The sequence below is a fragment of the Amyelois transitella genome, chromosome 22 (assembly GCF_032362555.1).
Source record: "Amyelois transitella isolate CPQ chromosome 22, ilAmyTran1.1, whole genome shotgun sequence".
NCBI lineage: Eukaryota > Metazoa > Arthropoda > Insecta > Lepidoptera > Pyralidae > Amyelois > Amyelois transitella.
This window is the reverse complement of record NC_083525.1, coordinates 2,761,829-2,781,278: the sequence shown is the minus strand read 5'-3', so window position 1 is coordinate 2,781,278 and position 19,450 is coordinate 2,761,829. Positions and strand designations below refer to the sequence as shown.

The following is a 19,450-nucleotide window of genomic DNA, read 5'->3' as shown; positions in this document are numbered from 1 at the left end:
CTCCAATTCTTTAGCCATTATGGCTGTTAGAAAGAAAGAAAGAAAGAAAGAAAGAAAGAAAGAAAAATCTTTATTTGGCGCAAGATGTAACATAACATTTTCATTCATAAACAGAGATAAAAATAAAAAAAAAATACATGATGCGACCAAAAGGGTTTCCACTCAGCATATGCATGTGTATGATGAGGTTACACAATGCTTACACAATGTTAGGCTCTGGAATTCGCTTCCCGAGTGCATTAGGACATCCCCAAGTTGTTCTACCTCCAAATCACGGGTATCTATACGAGTTTATCTTGAGTCGCGAGGGTATTTATTACCTATAAGCCTTTTCACTCTTTTCGGTAATCGCTGCACCTATTTATTTCTGTATTTTGTTTATTTATTCTAGTTTTTATGTCTGTATATTATAATTACTTTATGTAATATTTAGGTAGATATAAATATACTTATTTAGTTTGACCCCACATAAAGTTCTCTGTCAGACCCAAAGGTTGACTTGACTGGTAGATAATGCTTCCAGCATTAAGTCTGCCAATTGTGCTATACATTTGTATTTTGTGCAATGAAGTTTAAATAAATAAATAAATAAAAAATAAAAATGATTTGAACTGTTTTTGGGAATGATCTATGAGATCTTATATAAGTGAAAAACTGGTGTTCAAACCTTTTATTTACAAACATGACAAAATTACTAACAAATCAATGTTTAAATGAAATAACAGTACTTATAAACTATGCTCCTAAACTCTTGTACAAAAGTGGAACGAAGGAGTCAAATTGGGCTCTGTAGAAGTTTCCTCCGACAGGTGCTCCAAGGTTATGCTTCTTGGCGAATTCGTTGGTGGAGAAGGCAGCTCGTCCTTCGATTGATCTGAGGGATGTAACATTAATTATTTAAAACTCACTATTGTTTCATCTGCCTCTATATAATCTCATCTTCGTCATTCTGATCTTCGTTGAATCTTCAACTGTCTTAATAGAATAATGTTTTATGGTTCCAAAAAAGACATGATACGAGAACAATCATAAATGGGATATGTCCTATTATACATACATAAAATCACGCCTCTTTCTCGGAGGGGTAGGCAGAGACTACCTCTTTCCACTTGCCACGATCTCTGCATACTTCCTTCGGTCCATCCAAATTCATAACTCTCATTCATATCACATTCATTCCTATTATTGAAGACTAAAATCAAACCCCTTATTCTAGATGTGTAAGGATTTGTTTGTTTTTCATACAACTGATCTTTACTATATATGTAATTATTTTCAATTTTATCATCAAGCCAAATAGCTGAACGTTGTCTATCAATTTTTTCAAACTGTTGGCCATATCTATCCCGCAAGGAATGTAGACGTGACTAAATATATGTAATTATATGTATATATGTATTATTTCTATAAAAACTGTGAAAGTAACCTTACAGAATACCCTAAGAATGGAAACTAAAGACTCCTCAACCGATAATTTTCCGTGTGGTTTGTAACATTTATACGAGTAGGTATAAGTAGCCGAGTTATATCGGGGGGCCCAACACGACCTTCCGTAACAGGATCAACAGGATCATCCCTTCAAAAGCTTTGTTTAAATCTAGCACAATTAACGAAGCCTTAAAAAATATCTCGGGTATTGATCTTTTATCTTCCGAAAACACGGTATAACAGAGAGATGAGAGATAAATATGATAAATCTCACCGCAGTCATCAAACCATAGTAATAAATTATTAAACACGCAAGATAAGAATGAAATATTTCAACTCGCCTGTTAGTAAGTCTCCGCTCATCAAACGACAGCTTCCCGGGTTGTTTATAGAGAATGTAGACGTATCTATGTATGCCAGTGCCTTCAGGGGGTCCAGACCCGATGTACCCTGACAGAGTCTCGCCATCAGATACGTTGTTACCCGGGATGTTCACTACCAACCAGTGATGCCATTCGCGGTATAATTTCTTTGGGCCGTCGTAGTTGTCTGGGTCTGAAATTGAATACATGCATACATATGGGCACGTCTATATCCCTTGTGGGTTGGACAGAGCCAACAGTCTTGGAAAGACTGATAGGCCACGTTCAGCTATTTAGCTTGATGATAGAATTGAGATTTAAATAGTGACAAGTTGATAGCCCATCGCCTAAAAAAGAATCCCAAGTTTGTAAGCCTATCCTTTAGTCGCCTTTTACGACATTCATGGGAAAGAGATGGAGTGGTCCTATTCTTTTTTGTATTGGTGCTGGGAACACACACACGGAAAATAAATAGCTTAATATTAAACAAGTCAAATCTCCTTTACTGAGTTGAAATCGTGGTGTTTTACAAAAATCAACGACGTGTATTCCCGCCAAAAAAGTCTGTTCTTTAACTTTGCTCTCACCGTACAGATTATCATTGACATTAACATCATGTAGCATTATTTCGGCTTTAGTGCTTTTGATAGAGAAAAATAAAGTGCATATAATTCAATTCTTTTTTTATTGGTGCCGTGTGGCTACCGACACAAATAAAAAAAGAATTGGACCACTCCATCTCGTTCCCATGGATGTCGTAAAAGGCGACTAAGGGATAGGCTCATAAACTTGGGATTCTTCTTTTAGGCGATGGGCTAGCAACCTGTCACTATTTGAATCTCAATTCCATCATAAAGCCAAACAGCTGAACGTGGCCTATCAGTCTTTTCAAGACTGCTGGCTCTGTCTACCCCGCAAGGGATAAAGACGTGATTATATGTATGTATAATTCAGCTAAACAGATAAAACTAAATAACTACCATGTGAATGACTTTACCAGTAAAAACTAGAGTGTAGTACGAGTTGGGATCAGCATCATAGGTGACTGAGGGTTGGTCCTTCACTTGAGTGGGAGTCAGCTCGTTGCCCAGAGAAGCCACGGCGCCGCTTGGGTAGCTCAGCTAATAAATAGGTAAAAACCAATAAAATAAAATTGAACAAGGTGTGGCTGAAAGAGATCCCATAAGCGATAAATCATAAGTCTGTATTACAAAAATAATTATACCACTTGATACAAATATCAAGTGGTATAATATTTTTGTAGATAATTCAAAACAGAATTCTGAACATTTACGTTACATAGACAATTTTATAATTTTACAGATACAATGTCAAACACTGAATAAATTTTGTTGAAAATCAAAAATGCAGTTGTAGTTCAATTCACTTAAGTAATAAGTTGTAAGTGGAAAAATGTGGTCTCTGCATACCCCTCCGGGAAAGAAGCGTGATTTATATATGTATGTTTGTATGTATGTATGTAATTCAATTCACTCACCTTGACTAATATAGATGGTGCACTGGGGATGACATCAGGCACTATTTTGCTAGCCACAAAAGCCTTCGATACCTCAGTCATAGTAGCTATAAAGATATAGTCAAATTTAATCCTTATTCAGGTAAAAAACGTGGAATAACTCTCAATTTTTCAGGTGGAAGACAAAATACCTAATTTATGTGATTTTCGTATTTTTGTATCAGAACTAAATGTCTCTGATTCGAAACACCGTTCACGTCATTATGAACCAACTTCTTTTCTGATTTGCCTAGATCAAGCATGTTTATCTAATCAAAAATATAATGAACATAAACAGAAAACATTTGAATTTTTGTTCGTAATGAATAAACTTCAAAAATATTGAAAAATATTGAATGAGGGTACAGGGACAATAAAAGAAGACTTTCAGGAGTAACATAGGCTACATATGCATAAATTGTATGGAGCTAGCCCGATCTGTGTACACAATTAGAGCCGTGGAAAACTTTATTCGAAAGAATATTCAGACCTTAATTCTAAGCGAATAAAGTCGAAAATAATTACAGTTAAGAGAGCAAATCCAAAATTGGATTTAAAATAATTTAGGATAACCATACCTGTATGTGGTCTTTCACGTCCGATCTCTAAAACGACACTGAGTTGCGAAAAATTGCAATAAACCAAGCATTGTGCGATAACAGATAACCCTATATAACATTCGAATCGTGAATTACGTATTGAGCTACCTACAATAAGTGTGTATTGTTTTGTCACATGAGATAAATCCATAGAATTCGAAATAAAATGTTATGTAATGGAATGGTATGTACTGTTAAAAAAATACTTTATTCTCATAATCATACTTTGTAGTAACAAAGTATGATTTTTCTGCGGCCTCTAGTTACATATATACATACATACATACGGTCACGTCTATATCCCTTGTGGAGTAGACAGAGCCAACAGTCTTGAAAAGACTGAATGGCCACATTCAGCTATTTAGCTTAATGATAGAATGGAGATTCAAATAGTGACAGGTTGCTTACCCATCGCCTAAAAAAAAATCCCAAGTTTATAAGTCTATCCCTTAGTCGCCTTTTACGACATCCATGGGAAAGAGATGGAGTGGTCCTTTTCTTTTTTGTATTGGTGCCACGAACCACACGGCCTCTGGTTATGCGGTGAATTTATATAGTTTGAAGCTATTGACTAGACAGGAGAAGCCTGGTGCAATTGACTACACTCCCTCACTAAGTACTACCTTATTCTTCCTCACGTCTTTAGTCCTGGTTGCATCCTCACTACTCTAGAGAGTAGCCCGGGGTAGGCCTTTGACCATGGATCCTGGATTGGGTTAATCAGGTTTTTACACGAAGCGACTACCGTCTGACCTCTGCAACCTTTGCAGTCACCATAACGTTTCATTTCGTCTTTTTGACAACTTTACAGGCATACAGATTTCAGACAAAAGTGTTTTTACTATTAACTTGACATAGATCTAATGAGTTGTGGTTTTGTGGTCCCATTTTTGCCATAGCGATGTCAAGGACAAAATAAGAGATGGCTTCCTTGTTCATAAACTCAAACTCAAAATTTATTGAATTATACAGCGGTCACATGAGAATAGCTTCGTTTTATTATTGTCCCATTCACAAAGTCTACTGAAAATTAATACAGAATCAGAATTACTTGTGCAACGGATAAGTATTTCTCAATTTTCTTATTATAAATAATATTTTATATGGCATATGTATAAATTATCAAATTACCTATAACAATTAACAGATGAAAATCAATAAAAAAAAAACAAATGTTATTAACATTTTTATTTTTCAAACAAACTTAGATTAAAAAAACAACGAACAATCTATAACATAGGTACACGTTAATTCTATTTTGTTAGATATTTATATTAAAATTTTGACACAAAATTAAAACCATATGACTTTTCATGTTATTTACAGTACAGGGAAAGTGCATAGGAATATAAACCTTCATGATAAAAGTCAAATATTGCTAATTTCATAACTTCGACAATGTCCGGTTACATGTTTTATGTAAAGATGAATGAAACTCCCAAAGGTCAAATTCTTATAAAAAAAGCTGGTGAAAAATTATGAGCAGAAACAAGAACCTTAATTTTTAATGTGAATTATATACAAATTGAATTATATATAGTTTAAGAAAGCAAAGTAACACACCTTATTAATTTATTTGACTAAACGAGTAAAGAAGTTGATGTGATAAGCAGACAGACAGAAAGGCGACTAGAAATTTTTAGAAGTCAATACAAATTGTCTTAACAAAATTATGCATTTTATTTACAATTTAAAGTTTCTCCGTGAAACTGACCGACAACAATCTTCTAACATAAGATTGGTGGCATTTCAATATTGCAAGTCGTAAAACTATAACAAAAATTTCTACAGAGCGTCCCTTTCAGAGGTTTTAATATTAAGGATTAGATCATCAACAAGAAGAAGAATTTCAAAAAGTTTCTAAACTCAGACTATTTTATAAAGGTCCTCTCTCCATTTTTATTCATGGATATCAGATTATTTAGATTTCTGTAGTCACGTTCAATATGAATTTACTTAATTGGAGATTTTAACTGATTATAAAAGGGAAGAATGGTTTTAAAATTATTTTCACCCTACTTATACTCATACAAGAAATTGGCGCTTGTTGTGGGTGATAGGAAATTTATAATCTTCAAATACCTATGTAACAAAGAAAAGTTGCTCCGCAGAAAATCGGCTAAAGTAAAACTTGTTTTTTTAGTACAAAATACGCCTGTCAGTTCAGAATCAAACAACAAAACAGTCTCTAAAGTTGAAAGTTGACAAAGTCATGATAATGATATTAGTAATTATACCAACCATTCTATTCCTGTTCTATAACTGTTGGCTATGTCTTCCCCGTAAGGGATAAAGACATGACCATATGTACATATGTATGTATTCTATTCCTGGTTTTATACAAATCAAATATGAAGACAATGAATAGAGTGTGCAATTATTTTTAAACTATGACATAAGAAATTAAGTAAGTGTCATATTCAAATCAATCTTATCATTACTATTTACACAATTCCCGGCCATATCAATCCATTACATAAAATTACAAAGCGTATTTGAATAAGAACAAATGAATTTGATAAAAACTGGGCGACTTAGGTACTTAAGTATTTTATCACATTCATGATGCAAAAGTATTGGATAATAATAAAACTATATCTTATCTACAGATGGAAATATCATCCATCATTATAGATATAACAGCAACATTCCGTAATTTGTGTGATAAATTTATTATATCATTAGTAATTAGTATCTCGGACTGAAAATATTAAGATGATTTATTTCATTATTGTATAATTTCTATCCTGTCATAAAATTCAGATACTTAACTCATCTTATACTTAAATTTACAGCTATTAAGTCCATCCATCATAATCTAGATTATACTCTATGTATCGATACATTTTATAAGTTACTTATGTCCAGGTGATACCATTTGTCTTTAAAAACAATTGTATACAAATATCTGCTGCTGATTAAGTTAACAAAGAATAAATACATTGTGTGGTATCCACTCGACTCCAAACTCAGCTGATGTCAAGGCATTTGTTTATACCACTTGAACAGTAGCAAATGCACTAAACGTAACTTTCTTTGGTGGCTCTGCACTACAAGTCCTCACAACTGGACGTTTGTTCCCATCTTGTGCATTAGTCTTCAAAACTGGCTTCAAGTTAGCCACGTCTCCATGGGATTGTGCTTTGAATCTGCCAAGTGTATTACTAGGATTACCCAAATCTCTTAGCTTATTCGTCAATCCAGTAATTTTATTAGAAATATTGGAGTAATTCCTCTTTGTATCATTTTGCTTTTTAGACTCACTTAGTTTCATAGGTATTTCTAAATTCTGCAGTGATGTAAATTTCCTGTGATCTGTACTTAGAAAATTTCTTTTTATCTCTGGTATTGGTCTGGGAAGTCTTGGTGGTCTCTGTAGATAATTGTTTGGTCTGAATGATAAGGGTGCAAGTTGTGCTTTAGGCTCGCTGAGTCTGTAGTATTGCACAGGTTCTAATCTTGGGGGTTTTCTCAGAGTGAGAGCGACGGCCATCTTGGTTGGTCGTGCTAGACTGTCAAAAGCTGTAGTGGAGAATTGAGAGCGGCTTGTCTTCCATTCTTCACGATCAGACTCGTAGCCGGTGGTCACTGAAATTAGAGATAAATAACAAATTAGAATCATCGTCGTAAAACTCCTATTTTATTTTGAGTGCGTTTGACTTAAATCTGCTTGATGGCAAGCTAAATAAGTTGTGCGGTGGTAGATACAAGAGTCTATAGGGGAACAAAGAATAGCGGATGGAATCTCGAATTTTGACGGTTCTAGTAATAAAAGTATTGTTGAATCATGAAGTGCTTTTGCTAATAGTGATGACAACCACGTGAAGGTCCTTGCCCACGTCTACGATTTTAATCAGAGAATATTTTAAGATATCGCGCTATTAGATTTCGATCTATTGAATGGATTTCGTTGCAATGACATGAACTTTTTTCCATAGGTACACAAATAAATTGATCAGTAACAGCAAATTTTAAGTATTTGAAATAAAATAAGCAAACAAGAAGTTAACAAATTTGTCAAGTTCTAAACGAATCGTTACATCAGAGATTACTCATGTAATCACGTATGCAATTTGCATACTTCCGCGACTCCTTGCATGCTAACAAGAATCTGGTGACCCAGTCGATACTGCAAGGATGACAACACGAGTTTAACGATTAAGACATTTGAGGAAGTTGTATTGGAAGAAATAAAGGCACATTTGTTAATTCAACATGTATAAAAAACTCAGATTTTTAAAATTTACATATAAAAGATACGTAAACTTTAAAAACTGGGTTGTTTTCCTAAAATTGCTAACATTTAAGACGTGGTAACTAAATATTTTCGCATTAAAACGCGAACGAATCTTATTAATATTCATATTCGTCCAAATAAAAATTTAATGAAGACACCGGTCAAAGGTTCTTTTCGAAATTGACCTTGGTTTCTTTCTGATACCATTCCATATTAATTAAAAGACTAGACGCGGTTACATAACTGTGACCTTTGATGTACCTATACTTAATTTAACCTTTTTTAGCTTATCTATATTATATACCTAGTCAATTATTTGTTTGAAGCAGATAAGGGTGCTTTATGTTATGTTACTCGCATTCATGTTCAAACTATATAACAAAACAAATACTTTACTATGATGATAATAATAATATTACTTCTGAAATCCTTAATCTAGAAATCATATGAAGGGAAGGAAGGGTCTGAGAAAAGAAATAATGATGATTGTAAAACAACAGAAAAGATTTGCCAAAAGGAATATGAAAGAATAGAAAAATTGATATTACAGACATTTTCAATTGGAGAAGAAAGGATGACATAATATTTGTAAGTAAATAAAGCTGGGAACAAAAGTGAGCGATAACGCCAAACTTTATCAACTAAAAAAAAACATACAAAGATTGTTATTGTACTTAATGTACCAGCAGACGTTGATATAATTTTTGTCGATTGAGATAAAATAATGAATTATTATTGTACCTACGATATTAAAGACTGATTAAAATTATATTGACAGAAAACAGGCGTTAATATCTTATTTGTAGTAGTACTTCAGTGTATAAGCATGGAAGCTAATCATTATTAACAATAATTCAGAAATACACCCGGCATATTCCCAAATAACAGTACCTTCAGCAAAAACAAACAAATTTATTTGAAGTACACATTAAGAAAACCGTTAGACGATCTAGGAAGCCATCACAAAACGAGACTTATTGTCTGTCAACAGTCCAGGATGTTAGTTTAGGAGCTAACTGTTCAAATGTCGTTGAAAACAGGAAGGGACTCCTCAAGAGTTCACATCTTTGAAGTGATCTCGTGTTAGTATTTAACATATTACTACACGAAGTAAGCATAGGGAATAAGTTATTCTTAACTTTAATGTTATTTTAAAGTGAAATTGAATTAAAAAGGGTGGTAGTTAAGCTATAACCATACGTATCACATCTTTATCTCAAACGTGGTGGCAACAGAGCTTATAGTTACAAGAAAAATAGTCATGTTTACCCGGTTGGATTAATGACGAAATAAAGATTGGGAGATAGTGACAGATTGCTAACCTAATCTCTAGTTCTAAAATGGCGGACCTCAGGCCCGAAACACTGCTATAAATGTGCAACCGGGAACACGCAAAGGTGAGAGAGACAGAGAGCCTAAAAATAGTCCAATGATACTTCATACATACGAAAACAAGCACCTGGTGTGTACTAGGTATATTCTTCGCTACAAATGATTGCTTTAAAGAAGAATCACAAGTTTATATGCCATATTGTAATTAAGCTTGTTAATAATATATTGGATTGCGGTGACGTTATCTATAGAAATTATAATACTCTCATTTACTTATTGATACTTCATACATACGAAAACAAGTACCTGGTGTGTACTAGGTATATTCTTCGCTACAAATGATTGCCAAAAAGAAGAATCACAAGTTTATATGTATGTCATATTGTAATTCAGCTTGTAAATAATATATTGGATTGGAGTGACGTTATCTATAGAAATTATAATACTCTGCTTTATTTATACACACGTGTGAAGCAGCCGTTACCATATTAGCCAAAGGCCTATCAATATCAGCCACATAATCCAACCGTGAAGGCCAGGGTGCGATTCCCGCGCCACTCGCTTACAGTCGCTTCCGTATTACACCTGACACTACGCATTCCATGTCATTAGGTTTTCAATGTGGATTATAAATATTATATTTAGTCACACGGTATAGTATGTGAAACCAGTTGACTTCATACATATGATCACGTCTATATCCCTTGCGGGGTAGACAAAGTCAACAGTCTTGAAGACAGAAAGGCCGCGCTCAGCTGTTTGTGTGGTACGCAAAGGAAAAATAGATAGTGAAAAAAATATGACAAAAGAAGAATACCAAGTTTATACGCATATCCCTTAGTCGCCTTTTACGATATTCAGAGCAAAGAACTAGAGTGGTTCTTTTCTAATTTCTATTAGTGCCGGGAACCACACGGCACACAGTAATTACAAGTAAACAAACCTAAAATAGTATGCGTAGTTGACTGCGCAGTAAAGGTATATACATATATCAAACGTTGCAATTCTGAAAGCAATACGTTTTACGACTGAACGTGTGGTCGGGGTTCGCATAAAGTACCTTACTTATATGTTCAGGGCTGACGCCAAGGAAATTCAAATTCCAAACTTTTCACTTATTTTTATGGGGCACTTCAATCACCTAATAATTGTCATATCTTTTGGTTTCACAACATAGGTTGACGTCAAATAAATTACTTAAAGTTTACTGCCGCTTCCAAAGCGTCAGTGAAGAAGAAGCGGTAACAAATTGTACTGCAGCATTTGCCTGCCACATTCAGCTGTATGGCTTAATGATGAAACTGAGATTTAAATAGTGACAGATTGCTAGCCCATCGCCTACAAGAGGAATCTCAAGTTTATAACCCTATCCCTAAGTCGCCTTTTACGATGTCCTTGTCCTATTCCTTTTTTCTATTGATGCCGGAAACCAGGCGGCAAATATATATATATAATATTATACATACATACATAAAATCACGCCTCTTTCCCGGAGGGGTAGGCAGAGACTACATCTTTCCACTTGCCACGAATTCTGCATACTTCCTTCGCTTCATACACATTCATAACTCTCTTCATGCAAGATCGGCGGTTTCGGGTACTTTTGACCTGACCCTTTACCAGGACGTTACGTTCATCTAGGTCTTTCCACTCCGTCCTTTCCCTCCACACTCTCCCTACAAAATATATATTATACTTCATTGCAAATTGTAACACAGCCCTACGCTAAACAGAAATGCATTAAAGTTTAGGTTAACTGACACACATGAGCTGCGGTTAGCGATTACGAAAGTAAGAAAAGACCTACTTGTAAGAAAATTGAGTTTACAAAGTATTATAGATGTCCAAAAAAAATCCGAAAAGCTGCTGTTTGTCACTCAGTTACTCAGTAACAGAAGAGATCACATACTTATATGTATGTCACGTCTTTGTCCCTTGCAGGTTAGACAGAGCCAACAGTCTCACAGTCTGGAAAGCCACGTTCAGCTGTATGGCTTAAAGATGGAATTTAGATACAAATAGTGACAGTTTGCTAGCCCATCGCCATAGTAGAACAGAAGAGTATTATAAATATCTAAACACACATATATTTACATAGTCACGTCTATATCCCTTGCGGAGTAGACAGAGCCAACAATCTTGAAGACACTGAAATGCCACGTTCAGCTTACCGATGGAATTGAGATTTAAATATTGACAGGTTGCTTGCCCATCGCCTAAAGGAAGGATCTGAAGTTTGTTATATCAACAAGAAAGTGATTCTATTCTAAAGTGACGGAAATTTTGGAACACGGCAGATTTTTGTAGTGAGAATGTTTTGTTCCGGAAATAATTCCAGGAATATAATAAACAAATTTACCATTTCGAAAGAATTTTTGATTGATCTTCTTTAGGGTAGATAATAATGCGAGCTTAAAAGTATAATTTTTTTTTAGCGCCTTCAGTAACACGATAAGCAATAACTCATCTCTTTCAACTTTCTTAATTTTACAAGCCGTGGTCGCCAATCTGAGAAACATCGAAAGTATTTGTTTAACTAAAAAGTGCAAACATCTTTTAAGAGGAAATAAATATTAACTTCCTCCTTGTTGTTTCGAGATGATATTGACATGGCGGAAAGATAGAGAGAAATCAGTTAAGAGCTATCGAAGCATACCGTTTTCCCTTTTTTATCCTGATGACTTGACGACCATCGACTTCATGTCCAGCGATGTCGTAAACTTAAATCAGTTTGTCCGTTACATGCATACATAGGGTCCTAACAAATTAGACAGAGCCAATAATCACAAGATTAAGATTCAGAGGTAGCGACATCACGCTTGCTAGACCATTATACCTTACTCTTCTATTAATAAATATATACGGGACAAATTAGCCTCGAAGTAAGTTCCAAACTTGTGTTACGAGATCAGAAGAAGTTCGTTGTGGCGATAACGATGATTCGGCTCGACCGCCACCAAAGGGAAGATCCGCCAGGCTAAATGTTATGCCTGGGAAACTGCGACTCCAACGATGTTGTGTCGGAGGTTGTATATATGCTCCAATCCGTGAAATCTTTGCTTGCTCGATTAAGGTTTTCCGCTGTTTTGACTGATAGCGTCGCGTGAATTTATTTTTTATTTTTGTGACATGTGGCGTATAGATGTCGCCACATTTATTTCTCATCATGCCCTGGCCGGGTTCGAATCTGGGACCTCCGGCGTCACAGACAAGCATACTACCATTGCACCACACAAGCCCTCCGTACCGTATTTACAACACAATCGTGACTCTCCCCATGGAAGCTCGTCGATTTCGTTCCGGACCCAAAGCTCCCTTAAGGACACCCCTGGGGGTTAGTGACCCGACCTTTTGTAATCATTCAAACCCTCTTTGTACATTTTCTAAGAAAACCATCTTTCATTCATTCGCTCTACTTAACTAAACCAATTTTAGCATTCCTCTTTCTGTTCTTGTTAATATATCTTCTTTCACATCGCAGCTTCCAATTAAAATAACAATTTAATAACAACAGCTTGACTAATCGACTACTTCATAAAAACCAAACGTTTAATTAGCAAAACAAACGAGGTTTCACAGTTTTATCTCGCAATAGCCGAATCAGAGTAAGTTTGTCTATGCGCGAGAGCGCGCATATGAATAAGTTCTATAACAAAAAAATAAGTAATAAGAATTAATATTGTACTTCTTCTGTTAAGGTAAGTGTTAAGGTGAATTAAAAAGCTTTATGGACAGGTTAAAATCCTACAATGTTACCAATGACTTTTTCTGGAGTTATGTACATCAGTTTCATTACCAACTGACGTCTAGTCCGATGTATAAAGATAAATTCTCATCATTTATTAAAATCCGTCAGTTGTTCCTGAGATGAGCTTACAGGCAAAGAGATGGACAGTTTTTTTTTGTCATATACTGAGCCCGGAGTGAATTTGAAAATATGTACACCAAAGATAATTTCTCGTTCATTGATTGATATTGATGATGAGCACTCTATGGTTAGTGACACTATGGTCACGCAAGCTTCTAACTCTGGCCTTCTGCATCGCTAAGTGGAGTCTATGTAAATATTGCTTCATTTTCACACTCTTCACACATTGTGACGTTAACGCGTGACAGACAGATTTACATACATTTTGAGAATCGCTTTTAGTTATAAACTAACTAGATTTTGCTCGGGGCTTCGCTGCCATAGGAATTATCATACAATTCAGTAATTATACAATTTTTCATCAAATAGACTTAGGGGTAATGTTTAGTATTCATCATCATGGTTTTAACGCGGGTATAATAATATTTTTTTTATTATTAAATCCCGTGGGCTTCTGTGATTTCTCTGTTAATTAGACACTCCATCACTTTCACATCACATCTTTTTGCCTTACGAGGTGGATAGAGCCAAGTCACAGATTAAAAGACCACGTTCAACTGCATGCCTTAATGATGTAATTGAGATTCAGATATTGCTAGCCCATTATTTTGTAAACGCAAAGCACAATAGCAAATTGCGTGTTATTTTCAGATGAATTGGAAATAAATCTTTTCAATAGATTTTTACTATGAGCAGTCCCTTTATGCAACAAGAAATATAATTGTTTCGAGGCACTATTCACTAGTTTTCAATAATCTCAGTAGTTCTTAGTCGTGATCATTTGTTGATGATGTAACTTTGATTTTTTCTGTTATTTTTAGGGTTCCGTACACAAAGGGTGAAACAAGACAATTTTATTGAGATTTCGCTGCATGTCTGTCATCAGGCTGTCATGAACCGTGGTAGCTAGACAGTTGAAATGGTGTTCTTCTGTCACCGCTACTACAAGAAATACTAGAATAATATAAAAATTTTAACTCGCATGGATACATACATATAAAATCACGCCTTTTTCTCGGAGGGGTAGGCAGAGACTACATCTTTCCACTTGCCACAATCTCTGCATACTTCTTTCGTTTAATCCACATTCATAACTCTCTTCATGCAAGCTCGGCAGTTTCGGGTACTCTTGATCTGGCCCTTTGAAAGGACGTCCTTAATTTGATCAAGATACGTTCGTCTAGGCCTTCCCACGCCGATCTTTCCCTCCACACTCTCTTATAGAAAACAGATTATTTTTGTTTATTTTTGATAACGGCAACAGCTAACGCTTGAAATATTCACCAAATTGTGGTACGAAACCCTTCGTGCGCGAGTCCATCTCGCATTTGGCCATATTTTTTATTTTGTGATGTGACTCTAATCATTGTTGTGTCTATTCATACTGGCTTTTTCCCGAAGACCATGCATGTAATGAAAGCTTCCCATGCTGATGATTCCATGATACCCATGGTTCATTCTATATTGACAAAATAATGGCGTAATATTACGTATGTACATACATGTACCTATCTAATACATAGTGTGTAAGTATAATTACTTTTGTCATATTATGTTTTCTGTTATCATTTAAGAATAAAGAAAGAAAAATGAGAAACAAACTACTTCTGTGTAGTTCTCCACTCTTACTCTTTAAACTTTCATGGTGCATTATACTATTTGTAAAAACAACAGTATTAAACACTGATTTCCAGTCGCTCAGTGACCACGGATCATTGTAACATGATTCGAAACGTCCAATAGAAAATAAAGTTAAGTTACATACATACATATAGTCACGTCTATATCCCTTGCGGGGTAGACAGAGCCAACAGTCTTGAAAAGACTGATAGGCCACGTTCAGCTGTTAAAGTTAAGTTACGTGCGCGTTTTACTATATACCTGTTTCATAGAAATTTCTTAATACAGTTATAGTAACTTTTTAAAATCATGCAAATAACATTCAGAAGATCAAACACGCTCAATTAGGTTTCTGTAAAATTCTGTTGCTCATCTTCGCAATCGGGACTATTAGCACATAATAGAACTAATCTATTCAGATACTGTCTGTCTGTCTGTGTTAGGACATAGTTGCAACTGTGTGACGTAAAGTACCGTCTTGAAGCGCCTAATTAGTTACACTAACTTTAGATGAGGTGTCGATATATTTTTTAAACTAGACGTTTGTTCGGGATTATCCTGAGAAATTATATTGATGATTTAGTAGTTCTCTACTAAAATAAATTTATTACTGGTTTTAAAAAATATTATTGGTGCCGTGTGGTTTCCACCACCAATACAAAAAAAGAATAGGACCACTCCATCTCTTTCCCATGGATGTCGTAAAAGGCGACTAAGGGATAGGCTTACAAACTTGGGATTCTATATACATATATATGACTATTTGTATCTCAATTCTATCATTAAGCCAAATAGCTCAATGTGGCCTATCAGTCTTTTCAAGACTGTTGCCTCTGTCTACCCCGCAAGGGATATAGACGTGACCATATATATGTATATTGCAAAAACACTAATCAGGATTGGGGTTTGCTAACTAACTTGCTGAAGAAGTTTAGAAATTTTGAGAGAGTAAAATTCACGTTTTATGTATCTAACGTAAATTCTTTGCATTATTTAAAAGGACCATTCTCTTTTCGATAGATTTTGTAAAAGGCGACTAAGTAAGGCTCATTCATCTGGTGCAAATTTATTCTGATAACGAAAAAACAACATATTGTGTTCTTCATAATATATATTCATATGTTTTATAAATCCGGTTGAACGTAGCCTTTAAGCTTTTGCAAGATTGTTGGCTCTATCTACTCCGCAACTATACGTAACGTGTAGGTAGGTATGTAAAACTTCAAAACGACAATATAGCTAGAAAAAAACGATAACACAATGGAGTCAAGGTTAAACCATCGCTTGCATAATGCCGGTCATTCACTCGTGAGTCACTCCATAATGCATTAACTGTGTCAACGAGAAACAATGACCAAACAAACATACAAAGATCAGCCGGGTCTTGGACGCTGCTAGGGTCCTGGGCACGTTAGATATAGTTTGTACAGTGTCGTGTGGTTCCCGGCACCAATAAAAAAGAATAGGACCACTCGATCGCTTTCCCAAGGATGTCGTAAAAGGCGACTAAGGGATAGGCTTATAAACTTGGGATTCTTCTTTTAGGCGACGGGCTAGCAACCTGTCACTATTTGAATCTCAATTACATCATTAAGCCAAATAGCTGAGCGTGGCCTATCAGTCTCTTCAAGACTGTTGACTGTCTACCCCGCAAGGCATATAGACGTGATTTTATGTGTGATGTTGTACATTGTCCTCCTTTTCCTCCTGGCGCTAGTCAAGGTTGCATTTTTACCTTTCTGGAAAGTTCAGATGCACTTTTTGACCATAAACCTCGATTAGATGAGTCAGGCTTAAACGAAGCAACTCTTGTCTGACTTCTGCAACCATTGCGGGGACAACTTACTCGAAAAGGATCATGGATACAAATCCAGTTGCCTGCTTGTACAGGTTTCCTCACGATACGTTCCTTCATAGCAAGAGAATCGATGGAGTGCTAGGTCATATAAGTTAAGCCAACATTTTAATACCTTTACTTGTTCCAAGAATTTTACAACATCAGCAAATATTTTGTAAACGCAAACCTTCAATTAACCTAACCGATAGTTAACAAAGGCTGCAATTATAAATGTAAGAAGATGTTCATAATAAAATAATTTACCGTGATCCAAGTCTTACGACACGAGTAATCGTTGCCTAGCCTTTCCGTATTACGTTCGATTCTACTAAATTACGCAACGATATCAATAATAACACCTTTGATAACTCACCTTTGTTGCTCACCGACCATAGATTGCTTTTCGTATTCTTTTTTGGTTTATTGTCTCTAAACATAAGAATATCTGGAACCTTATTCACTTTAGTTTCTCTAGGAATTACGTCTGGAGTTCTATCAACGTTAACTCTAACAAATTCTCCTTTTAATACCTTAGGCTGTTCCTTTGGTGTAATTATGGGGGGTGGAGGAGCCTTAGCTTTCTTATGGAACAGTCTTTTCCTCTCAGGTTTTGTAGGTATGTCTGCATCTGTGTAAATAATGCTGTCTATTTCACCAACATCAACTACATCACTTCTGACTCCAATAAGGCTCATCGGTTGATCGAAACGTGAATTCAATCCTTTATGTTGTACTGATATGTGCGTGACACCATCATTGTCCGTCGTCTGCATTAAATCGAATTCTCTACCTTTATCGAGAAGATTGTAATCATCGATACTATTCTTTCTAGTTTTAAATAAATCATAGGTTTTCTTTTTTGAAAACAGGTTATCACTGCTCGAGTAATTATTCGTGTTTTTCGTCAATCGATTTCGCATTTTAAAATACTTGTACGTGAAGTATATTCTTTTGAAGTCTTGTTCGTTTTCGAATTTGAGCGCTATTGCTTCTTTGTTGTGGTTTTTGGTTACATAAAAGACTAGAGTGCTGTCGCAATTTGGGTAGTTCTCAATGTTTGCACATTTGGTGATGTCGTCAATGGATATGTTTTCGTATTTACTTGTTTTTAATTCTGTGTAGTCTTTAATGAGTTTTTGTTTTTCGTCGTCACTAGAGTTTTCTTTAGTGAGAAGTTGCAGTTGATCTTTTTCATTGAATCTGACGATGATGTTGTAGTTCTGAAGAGAAGATGGTTTGGTGATAGTTGTTATGTCTAGCTGTTGATTGATACTGTGCAGTTTCTGCCTGGCGACGATGGCTGCTAGACCTCCTCCGCACCGCGTGGCCTTTTTGACGGTCATTTTTGATCTGTAACAATAATAAAACAAGGTTGAAAACATGTTTTCCCTTTAGTGAGTTGTCATTTAAAAAGGAATAAGTAAAGTTGGAATCAATGTATTTTAAAGTAATTCAAAAGAATAAGCGAAAGTTAGACGTAAAGCTAAAAAAACAAAGGTTTTGGTTGCAACCGTGAGACATTCTTGATAAAAACTATGAACTTCCTACTAACTGGTGGTTAATTTACCTAATTACTGCTTTAAGTTACAAACAGTGAGCGATTTGAGGAAGACGATATATTCTAGGATAAAATTGGTCATACATATAACGTCATCGTCATCACAACGAAATCGGAGAGATGCAACATAAAAATGTAATGACATTGTTTGTGAATCTGTAAAACAAAAATCGCAATTGAGAATAAAAATATGTATGTCTATCATTTTTATTTTATAGTAGCAGACTGTCTTTTTTAACATTTAAATTGGTTTGATTATTCTTGATTATATTATTTTTCACCACTTTATCCCATTTAAATGTAAAGTATAAGCTAACTGCACATTTCCAAGTTTCAGCAGATACACACATCCATAGAACACGCTTTTCTACAGATTGATACCGACAGTTCCCGAGGCATTACACCTAATCTAACGGAAGATAGTCGCTTTGGTGGCGTTTCAACACCAGACTTTGCTCTCGCTACACTACGCTCGCTATTCACTTCTCACTTATACCAACCGCAAACCAGATGTTTCTAAAACAATGGAAGCGTGCGTGAGACGTTTTACATAATATTTAGTGCATTTCCGAGCGAAGCGAGCGGGGCGGTGACAAAACTAATTTGCGCATCAGATTAGCTAAATTTAATTCGTTATAGTTAGAGATTTCATAGCAGTGATTGTTTAGGGAGTTTAATAATGTTTTCTTTTCAATAGATCTACGATGTAAACTGTAACATAGCATGAATATTTTTAAGCTGTGATCTTACATACATACATAAAATCTTTCCATTTACCACGATCTTTGCATACTTCTTTTGCTTTCATCCACATTCATAACTCTCTTCATGCAAGCTCGGCAGTTTCGGGTACTCTTGACCTGACCTTTTTCTTTTTTTTTTAAGTTTGTTTGTTGTTTTTGTCGTCCAAGAGGGGCAAAGAGTTGCTGTCAGATTTTTTTAGCCGCCTAATGATAGATGTAGATAAAGTGAAACAATTATATAAGCAACGTGATCATAATGTATGTATGTCTCTTACATAAGCGGCCAAACTTAATGGTATACATGCAGTGTTATGTCAATATGATAAATCTCGAGCACAAGGTCCAGTAAT

General features: G+C 35.4%; 2 protein-coding genes across 3 annotated transcripts in view; both read right to left on the bottom strand.

Annotated features, from left to right (window-relative positions):
- Nucleotides 1-655: 655 nt before the first annotated feature.
- LOC106137075 (protein D3) lies at nt 656-3,992 on the bottom strand. Its single transcript, XM_013337829.2, has 5 exons — nt 3,885-3,992; nt 3,289-3,374; nt 2,788-2,911; nt 1,770-1,983; nt 656-874 (listed from the first exon to the last, which is right to left on the bottom strand). Exons 2-5 carry the CDS (start codon nt 3,367-3,369, stop codon nt 736-738), a joined length of 558 nt encoding a protein of 185 aa, XP_013193283.2. The 5' UTR covers nt 3,370-3,374; nt 3,885-3,992; the 3' UTR covers nt 656-735.
- Nucleotides 3,993-5,078: 1,086 nt separating this feature from the next.
- The window catches only part of LOC106137100 (uncharacterized), a 70,220-nt gene continuing 55,848 nt past the window's right edge, over nt 5,079-19,450 (bottom strand). For both annotated transcript variants that reach the window (XM_013337862.2, XM_060950692.1), the window contains exons 2-3: nt 17,173-18,149; nt 5,079-7,493 (exon numbers count right to left, since the gene is read on the bottom strand). In XM_013337862.2, coding sequence (XP_013193316.2) covers nt 6,898-7,493; nt 17,173-18,142 — 1,566 coding nt within the window. In that variant the 5' untranslated portion in view covers nt 18,143-18,149 and the 3' untranslated portion in view covers nt 5,079-6,897. The remainder of the gene's footprint in view (nt 7,494-17,172; nt 18,150-19,450) is intronic.

Excerpts from the sequence above, each read along its gene's own strand:
- LOC106137075 (XM_013337829.2), bottom strand. The coding sequence starts at position 3,369 with ATGACTGAGGTATCGAAGGCTTTTGTGGCTAGCAAAATAGTGCCTGAT. Across the intron at positions 2,912-3,288 it reads CACCATCTATATTAGTCAAG|CTGAGCTACCCAAGCGGCGC; the intron begins GTGAGTGAATTG and ends CCTATTTATTAG. Across the intron at positions 1,984-2,787 it reads CTACACTCTAGTTTTTACTG|ACCCAGACAACTACGACGGC; the intron begins GTAAAGTCATTC and ends ATTCAATTTCAG.